The sequence below is a fragment of the Myotis lucifugus genome, unplaced genomic scaffold (genome assembly GCF_000147115.1).
Source record: "Myotis lucifugus unplaced genomic scaffold, Myoluc2.0 scaffold_136, whole genome shotgun sequence".
In the NCBI taxonomy this organism is placed as follows: Eukaryota; Metazoa; Chordata; class Mammalia; order Chiroptera; family Vespertilionidae; genus Myotis; species Myotis lucifugus.
Window position 1 is genome coordinate 1,770,091 of NW_005871184.1, and position 10,035 is coordinate 1,780,125.

Here is a 10,035-nt window from a genome sequence, read left to right on the forward strand (position 1 = left end):
CACTTAGCATACTAGGCTTTTATTATATAGGATACCAAGGGCCCTAGCCAATTTGGCTCAGTGGATAGCGTGTCACTCTCTGGTCAAGGGCATATACCTGGGTTGCAGGCTCTGCCCTGGTCGGGCCTGTGCAGGAGGCAACCAATCGATGTGTTCTCTCACATCGATATTTCTGTCTTTCCCTCCTCTCCCTTCCATTCTCTCTAAAAATCAATGGAAAAATATCCTCATGATTGGGACTTGTCAAAATAGGCATGATTTTCCCTACCTCCATTTTTAAAAAAATTTAATCATTTTCTTCTCATTGCTCTTTATTTTACTCAAAGTCAAGGATTAATTAATTTAAATATTAATTAGTTTAATGGTTTATTACATGTATAGTTACAGCATGTACATCTTCACATTCAATTATCAAATAACTAAATGGAAAAATTGTGCGCCAGGTGCACCACATTAAAAAATGAGTATGAAGTCATGGAACTTTAAGTTTTAACATGCATTACTTATTATTTAAACATTTTTCTCATATTTTATTTTTCTTCAGAATGTATATTTAAGACATCTTTAGATTTAAGATTTGGTTTTACAAAATTTCATGCTCTATAGATGACATGTATACTATTTCAAAATATCTTTTCTCTAGATTCTCCTGCACAGTCAGTATCCTCCGGAGTTCGTGCACCTTCTCCTGCCCCATCATCAGTACCTTTAGGGTCAGAAAAGCCCAGCAACGTCTCTCAGGACAGAAAAGTTCCAGTCCCTATTGGGACTGAACGTTCTGCACGTATCAGGCAAACTGGAACTTCAGCTCCATCTGTTATTGGGAGTAATTTGTCCACATCAGTAGGGCATAGTGGCATCTGGTCTTTTGAAGGGATTGGTGGCAATCAAGGTATGATATGCTTTTCTGCTTACAGGAAATTAAGTAATCACTTTTATTTAAGAGTTCAGAACATTTACTTTTCCCATATTACCTCCCATAAAATTTATCATTGCTTTTTGAAAATAGTCTAATGCAAGCATGTCAAACTCAAAGGCTAACATGGGCCAAGTAAACAAGGTTTAAGTTTATGTGGGCCGCAAAAAAAACAAAAAGCTTCAATTTTCATAGACACATAGGTTTATTTCGATAGAGACATGCTGAATACAAAGGGCTGAAATAAATGAGTAATTGTTAACATAAAATAATAGAACATTTTAATAAAAATTAATATTTTTCCTTGAACATTAACTCACCAGACACTAGATAACTGCACAGATTAATAAGTGTAATGCAAATTAACCTATTTTTCTTGTTCTCCGAAAGCAAAATATTTCCTGTTGTGCACACTAAACAAGTCATAATGACATGGCAATCGGCTGCTAAAATATTTGCTGCTAGTATTAATGGAAAGAAATAGTGCGCCTGAACGTAAGGCTTGTAAGGGAAATGAATGCAACACAATTATAGTAATCAGTCATTAGCAAACATTGTAGCTTGTTATTAATAATTATGTATAACAGGATATTGTAAAAATTACGTTATGAAATTTTTATTAAAACGTTTCTTATATGCCATTATATTGGCTGGGCTGCAAAAATACTCGTCGTGGGCCGCATATTTGACATGCTTGATCTAATGTAAACATATTCTTTTCTTCATTTCATATTAAAGAGATGTTAATATTTCTTTTGAGGTTCTTTATCCTTCACCCTATGTTGGCTTTTTTTCCTTTTGTTTTGTAACACAAAGTGTTTAAGTTATTTTGTTAGAGTATTATATCACTACCTACAAACATAGAAATACTGCAGTAAATATATAAAAGAAGGTCATTATTCTGAAGGAATTCATAATTTAATGTAGAAAATACTAGAAATACATAAAACATTTTATTTTGCTGTCTTCTAATTTTAAATATCACCATTTATTTTTTCCTGCCTTTTTGTTTTTCCCTCAGACAAAGTTGACTGGTGTAACCCTGGGATGGGAAATCCTATGATTCATAGGCCTATGTCTGATCCAGGAGTGTTTTCACAGCATCAAGCAATGGAGCGAGAGAGTACAGGAATTGTAACTCCTTCTGGTACATTCCATCAGCATGTTCCTGCAGGATACATGGACTTTCCTAAAGTTGGGGTAATGGTGATTTAAATAAACATTTTCATTATTTCCAGATGTTTTTCTTCTTAGTCTTATTTTACTTTCAAGGGGATAAGCATCTGTGGAATGATTTTGGGGCTTCGGCCTACAATTATAGGTCAAAATCTGGCTAAAATATAAATATTTATAAATCTTAATTTTTTTTCAGTTCAGAGAAATGTTTTTTGACAAAATATTTTGGATATAGTAGGCTTATGTATATCTAATGCTACAAGAAATCATTATAATGGAAAGTAATTTTTAGATTACCTAGATAACCTACACTTTTCCAAAATGAGGTGCAGTTTCAAATATTAATTTTTTTAAATATATTTTTATTTCAGAGAGGAAGGGAAAGGGAGAGAGAGAAACATCAATGATGGGAGAGAATCATTGGTAGGCTGTGTCCTGCTCGTCCCCTACTGGGAATCGAGCAACCCTGGTATGTGCCCTTGACCGGAATCGAACCCGGGACCCTTCAGACCACAGGCCTATGCTCTATCCTCTGAGCCAAGCCAGCCAGGGCTCAAATATTAATTTTAGGGCTATTGATTATATTGGGAAAAGTGAGCAGTGACTTGAATGTGCATAATATTTATTTCCCTCCTTTTTTAAGGGTATGCCTTTTTCTATGTATGGGAATGCAATGATTCCTTCAGTAGCACCTATTCCTGATGGTGCTGCAGGACCCATATTTAATGGCCCTCATGCTGCAGACCCCTCTTGGAACTCCCTAATAAAGATGGTTTCAAGCTCCACAGAAAATAATGGCCCTCAAACGGTAAGGCTGATCATTAAGTGAACATTTATGTATTAGTGTGTATGAGATGCTGGGACAAATAGAATACAAGTAAATTACGGTAGTGAGAGATTATGGTGAATATGGGCAGTTAAGGAAATTTAAAATAGCAGAGGGATGTAGAAAATGGTACATAATTTGTGCTAAAATTATGAACGGCATAATGTATTTCGTTGGGCAGTAGATGGTAATTAAAAGATTTCAAGTTGCAAAGTTTTATAATTTTATAGATCAAAATTTACTAGTTATGAAAAGGGCCATATAGAGGTTATTGAGAGAATCATAAATGTCAAAACTATGTATAATTACAAATTCATAGATACATTGTATATTCTAGTGTTTTTTTGGTGTATGTTTAATATATTTGACTCATTTTCCTTCTACAGTCATAAATCTATGTACCCAGGTAATGGTTTTTAAAAAAATGATGTTGGATCCTATTTGAGGAATAAGAGGAGAGGCAAGGAAATAATTGGTAAAAGTGGTTTATTATTGCTTTTCTTCATTGTTTTCAAGTATGTTGCAAATTAAATGAGATTTAGCTATTTTAGTCCATAGCTAGAGTTTTATTTTAGTCAACTATATGTTAAATACACATTTAATAAAATGCATGTTCTTTCTTCATAGGTGTGGACTGGACCCTGGGCACCTCACATGAACAGCGTGCATATGAACCAGCTTGGCTGATGAAGATCAGCTTGTTAGCCTGCAGATTCCTTTTCATACAGAGGAAATCACAAGTGGCCGGAAAACTATTTTTATGCTCCCAAATCATTCTACTGATGTGCTTGACTGAAGTGTGTAGGCTTTTTGCAGAAGAACTTACTAACTGACCTATTTTCTGTGAACATTTGTGACTGCCCATTCCCCATCATCATCTGTTTTACCTTAGTTAGCATTTTTCTTACCATTTTTCTTTTTTGCTCTCCCTCTTCCCCTTTGGACATAACTTTCTGTTGAAGCTGTTCTTTGGCTGGTTGGTATTAGTACTGTAAACTGCTTCTGAGCAAACACGGAAATTTAGCAAAATTATGTAAACTTGATCCTGAAGTTTTAGAATGGCAAATAAATGTACAATTGTTTACATAACAGAGAAGGCTAAGCAGAAAGTAAATTTCAATATGTCAGTATAGAGGCTCTACTTTATGTAGACTTAAATTAATGTGAGATATGTACCTTCATATTCAGAAATCTGGATGTTTCCTTCATACATTAAACTATTAATAAGCATAACTTTTCTGCTTGTGTAATTTAAGTATAAAGTAAAACAACGGGCATTATCAATGGATGTTTCCCAACATTGGCTTTTTAAATATCCATATTGCTCTTTTGAATTTGTTTGCAGCAAAGCACGTATAGAAGAAATTTATCACTTTTCTCTTTTTATTGCCTTGCCACACTTAACTAATGCACACTTCACCCTTTCTTCTCTTCACCTTTATCACTAATACCAGTAAAATTCTCTTACTGCTCGTGACATAATTTGTAAACATTTTTAATGTAATGGCTGCTACAGAGACATGGAGCACCTTCATCATCACCTGTGGTTTCTGCTAACCATAAAATGTTTAGCCTTTCTGAGAATTTAAAAGCCACCACTGGTTCCCAGTCAGCATATACAAGCTCTTAATGTACTGTTTGTTATTAAACAATTCAGTGTACTATTTTATATTGGGTAATATTGATTCTTAACACTAGCTTTCCTGGTCATCCAGAGTCAACATAAAATTCCAATATTCAGTAATATAGGGGAAAGTATTTTCCCCCCAATTTTAAAGGCTTCTTGTTCTCTATACTTGTGTATTATCAGTGAAAAGGATCAACAGCTAACTTGAGGCAAGTAATTAAAGAAATTCTGCACTTGTCATGAAGACAATTTATGGTAGACGTGAATACACAGATTATAAAATAAAGTCTTCTTTTAACCTGTTTATATAGGATACAGGGCCACACTAAACTATTCAGTGGAATTTATTCCATTCACTTGAAACAATAAACAGTAACGTATACAAGAAGAATGTGTCCTACCCTGTCTCATATGGAAAAATAAATTTGTATGGTTGAAATGTAAAAGAAGGTAATCATAAAAGTGAAGTATGTATCAATCTGTGTTTTTTTTTAATTAGACAAATTCCACAGTGGTAAAACAAACTAAAATTCAGATAAATCACCAGCATTGACAATATTAATAATGATTCCTTGGCTCTTCAATTAAATGAAAAACATTTTTTTTTAAATCTCTGGCATGAATAAAGAATAAAAAGGAGATTTCTCAAACATATCCTTGAGGTCTGTAAACAAACATATATTTATTTTATAATTTAGGGTGTGGTCTTAAAATAGCTAAATTTGTTTTTATATCTGACTGATTGACAACCAGATTTAAAGGAAAGGCTAAATACGACCCTACAAATTAATACAGCTATGAAATAAAATTGTAGCACTTTACTAAGAAAGGGATATAATGCTGTTTAATAGAATGTTTTATATATGACTTTTGGCCCTATCCTATAATTTTTGGTTAATTTCTTTCCTGTATTAGGGTTATTTTCCAATTAAAATTACCCTGCTAGATAACAGATACCACCCCATATTTATTACAACACATGAGTTCTATTGATTCACAAAACAGAATTTCTTAAAATTCAGTATCTTACTGAAAAAAGAAGAGAAAAAGCCCTATATTTTCTTAAGTTTCAAGCTCTGGTATGGGGATATAGATTGGGATGTTCCATATTTAATTTTGGAGATCGAGCTTATTAAATACAATAACATGCTTTTAGAAGCCTATATTAGGAACATTTTTCAAATACATTTTTTATATTTCAGATGTAATGCAGTGCATTTTTATTTGAACATTACAAAGCATTATCTTTTGGGACCATCCAGGACTCTACCCCCCCCCCCCCCTTTTGAAAGTATGTGGTATTTGTAATTGCAGATGACCCAATGTATTTCTTTTCTCTCATTCTTTTAAGAAGTGACTTAAGTCCTGACTGGCATGGCTCAGTGATTAGAACGTGAGCCCCTCGCACCAAAGAGAGAAGTGTCTCAGGTCAAGGGCAGGTTCCTGGGATGTAGGTTCTTTTACCTGCCCCAGTCGGGGGGCCTGTGGCAGGCAACCAATCGATGTGTGTCTCTCACAAAGTTACTTAATTCTTGGAAATAACACTTAGGTTAGTTTAGACCTTATATCCCAAAATAGTTAATATTGCAGTTGTTTTGTAATCTGTTTATAGATTTACTTTAGAAATGATTTTGTTTACCTGTGCTAACAGAATACCCACTTCATGCCTTTCAAACATATTTCAACTTATACCAACATATTCACAAAAATTAATTTTGGTATCTATTTGAAAGATTATTTTCCCCTTCTGTTTCTCAAAAAGTCAAATCTTTTTGTTGCTAATTGAAAATGACTTATAGTCCTTTATCCTCTTAGGAGGTAAAAAGGGGAACTGGAGATAGTTTACTAAATGAGCCTGTCTTGTTCTTTATGAAAATATCATTCTAACTTTTTTTTTATTCAAATGACTCTAAATACACATTTCATAAAAATTATTTTGCACCCTACATTATTTACTTTATTAAAGCAATATAAAGTGTTAGGCTAAATGGAAACTCAAGGTCACTAAACCTCTTAAGATCCTCTGATTTTTTTCAATCTATTTTCATTTTGTTATTTTTCAGGAACATTCCCACAGACCTGGCATTACAGAACAGAACATTTCAAGCATGCTGAAACTTCAAATAGCAAATTTTAAAAATTATTTTGAAATTATTAAAATACCAAAGGAAAACTAATTCATTGGTGTTATTTTAATTTTTAAAATTGATTTTAGAGAGGAAGGGATACATTGATGAGAGAAAAACATCCATTAGCTGCCTCCTGCAGGCCTCCTATTGGGGATCGAACTCTCCCCAACAACCTGGGTATGCCTGTCAGGGAATTCAAACAGTGAGCTTCTGTTTCATGGGTTGACACTCAACTGTTGATCTACACCTGGTCAGGCTAATTCATTGTTTCAAGTCATTATATGTAGTCAGTATTCTATTAACCAGGGTAAGTGAACCTGTCCAGATTTTTCTTTAATATTAATGTTTGGTATACTTATGTTACACTCTATAAATTCTGGATTCTCCTGAGTCTCTTTGGAAATATACATCCCATTGATAAATGCTTAAGTCACAATACTCAAGAGCTAGTGTTATTGTGAATTAACTGGTGTTAATTCCAGGTGACTGGAATTTAGCATGACAGCATCATTAAATACATTAATATAACCTATGTTGCCTATATTACACACCTTGATGGATGGCAAAAATACCATCACTTGTATGTGGGTAAGTGAATATAGAGAAAACAGCCACTGTGGCTTTGACAAGTGCAAGAATTACTTCATAATGTGACAGCTGGAATACAGGTTGTGTTCCTAACAGATGTTTTTTAAGAGGTTTCATACTGCTTTTAAATGAATTCATACTTCTGAAAGGTAAAAACCAATTTTGCATGCTTAAATGCTTACAAACTAAACATGAGCAAGATTATACAAGAGGATTTTTTTTTAATAAAGAGGAAGAAGCTAACTACATTAGGTAGTTTTTGTTTTGCAAAGTAAGGCCTTAAAGTAGTAAAGAAAAACCTAAATCTGATCCCAGAGATCACTTTAACAATTGCTCATGAAAATAATTTTTAAAATTTGTCAAACATTTCAGAAAGCATATTAGATCTATATTCATATTTTGATCTCCATTCCTTGGTTCGGCATTGTGATAATTTCAGAAGCTGTAGAAAAATTAAATACATAATTTAAGGAGCTTAAAGTTTTAAAAATTAGTCACGTGACAATAGTAATATTAATGATGGGAATAGACTATAAATATAGAACTGGAATGTTTTACTGTGTTGCACAAGTTCATTTGCAAAGTGTTAGGGTCAACATGGTTTTTGTTGGTTTGCCCAATATTTGTATGCTCATTTTATACTCTACTCTGCAACTCAAAAGATACAGGGCATCACACTGCTGGATGACTAGTACATACATACACATTAATGCTAATACTTTACTTTTGTATTGGGCTTTATAATAGACATTTCCCTCCAACTTTCTCTATGAAGTAGGTAGCAAGTTCTAATCTTCCCCATTATGAGTTAAGAAATGTATGTTTACACATATGAAATAAATATTTATAAATTTTATTTGGATCACAATATTCAAATGGAACACTTTAAGATGAGAATATGTGACCCCAATGAGTAGCAGCAAAGGTGGGCCTACACTGAAGAGATCCTAGTCCCTGACTAATAGAAGCACTAATCTCTTAGCTTGTTAAATATAAAAATGACAACAGCCAACACAATAGCCGTCCAGTGTGAGTGAATAAAAATTACACATTTTTTTGTCAAATCAAAAAATACATTTTTGGTGTGCTGAGAACTTTAGTTACTAGTTTATATATACCATATATTGGGATATGTATATTTAAACACATTTAAAAATTCATACATAAATTTATCAGTTTGAAGGAAGATAAGATCCAGAGAAGAGTACCTGGTACTGTAGTAGGCAGACATGAGCAGAGTACAGGTCCCTAGGGTGGAAAGCCCTGGGTGCCTAGCAAAGGACAATTGTAGGGTGGGACCTTGTCCCCAGGGTGGCCTTTCCTCCCCTAGTGATGACCGGAAAGGTGAGCCGAGGTGTTTTCCTGGAGTCCTGTCTCAGGACCATGCAGACCAGAAGATTTAAGCAAAAGTGGAAAATTTATGACAAGCAGATTCAGACTTCCCACAAGGGAAGGGGGACCCAAGAATGGGCTGCCGGTTAAAGCCTTATGGTCCAGGGGTATATTTGCTACAAGCCTGCTTCTATTATCTGTGTCGTCGCCTGATAGATTCCCTCAATTGTTTTTGCCCAACAATGGGCCTAAACTTTCCCTGTTTCTATGTGTTCTCTGTTCCTATGCTGAACTTTTTCTGTTTCTATGTGTTTGTACATCTTGTTGCTAAAGGCCCTCCCTTGGTTTCCCATGCCTCCCGCTTTGAGTCCAGAAACATTTTATTATTTCTGCTTGGTTGGTCCTGTGGTTAGGCTGCTCAAACCGCCATGTCTGCCCCTGCCTATGTTCCAGCTGCCTTTGTTTTCCACTGGACCCCTGCCCTGTCTGCCTGCATTTTAAGTTAACCCTTTCACTAGTATATCAGTGGTCTTGTGGTTTGGACCCCCTGATCTTTCCTCCCTAGAGATAACATCTAGACCTCAGTTGTATTTTAGCTCCAGGCCCAAAAAAAGCAGCAAAACCAGAGGAGCAAAGCCATGGCTGACTTCAGGACCAGCTCCATTGAAAAATGACCCCCTGCCCTGGCACCAACCAACCAATCAGTGGGGACAGGACCCTGAAAGGACAGACCAGGAAACTGCTGAAGATTCAATTGAGATCTTCCCTGGGACCTCCCCTAAATCTCCTTAAAACCCTGAGAACAGGGGACCCAGAGGGCTCTCCCTCCCAGGATCACTCCTTTGCCCCCCCCCCCCGCCCCCGCATCACCTTTACCTTCCTCACTTCTAAGCTCCAAGGGCCCTTCCTTTACCTCTATATCTTGTTTCCTAAGCCTATTTCTTGTACGAATTACTTCTTCCACCTCCATGATTTTATAAATGTTCTCTTATAGTTTGAGTCTTTGCTCTGAATTCTATCATAGCCAGAACCCAAGTATGGCCTGACCCCAGAGGTCTCACACCTGTGCCCTTCCCGCCACCCCCAACAGTACTTACTAGTTGCTACAATTTGACATTACCCCAACGTTATCAGAGGCTTGTTTTAATTAACATTTTATTCCACAAAACACAATTTGGCCCCAAAGTCTAATGGAAAGTCCTTCATGTCACTCAGTTTACTGTTACCAGCAACAATACTAAAAATTAGTCCATGAAGATTTGGTGTGTTCCTTTTAACCAGAAGACACCTAATGTTGCTGTTCACAAGCTCTAGTAAATTCACCGTGTTGCCAGTGATAATTCCCCTTAACTAGGAAATGGTACTTGACCTTTAATATCAGTTTTGCTATGTTGATGAAAGGGGCCCCATGCTAACCTGACAAGCTCAGGGAAGGCCTGCA

At 35.5% G+C, this 10,035-nt stretch overlaps 1 protein-coding gene across 7 annotated transcripts in view; it reads left to right on the top strand.

Moving 5' to 3' along the window:
- Positions 1-5,492, top strand: part of ANKRD17 (ankyrin repeat domain 17) — a 183,143-nt gene extending 177,651 nt beyond the window's left edge. For 4 of the 7 annotated variants that reach the window (XM_014460635.2, XM_014460628.2, XM_023758640.1 and 1 more), the window contains 4 exons: positions 644-892; positions 1,938-2,116; positions 2,736-2,900; positions 3,546-5,492. In XM_014460635.2, coding sequence (XP_014316121.1) covers positions 644-892; positions 1,938-2,116; positions 2,736-2,900; positions 3,546-3,605 — 653 coding nt within the window. In that variant the 3' untranslated portion in view covers positions 3,606-5,492. Of the gene's footprint in view, positions 1-643; positions 893-1,937; positions 2,117-2,735; positions 2,901-3,545 lie in introns of those variants that run through there. The other 3 variants (XM_014460629.2, XM_006094390.3, XR_002830645.1) reach the window with 2 other exon arrangements.
- The last annotated feature ends 4,543 nt before the right edge of the window (positions 5,493-10,035 follow it).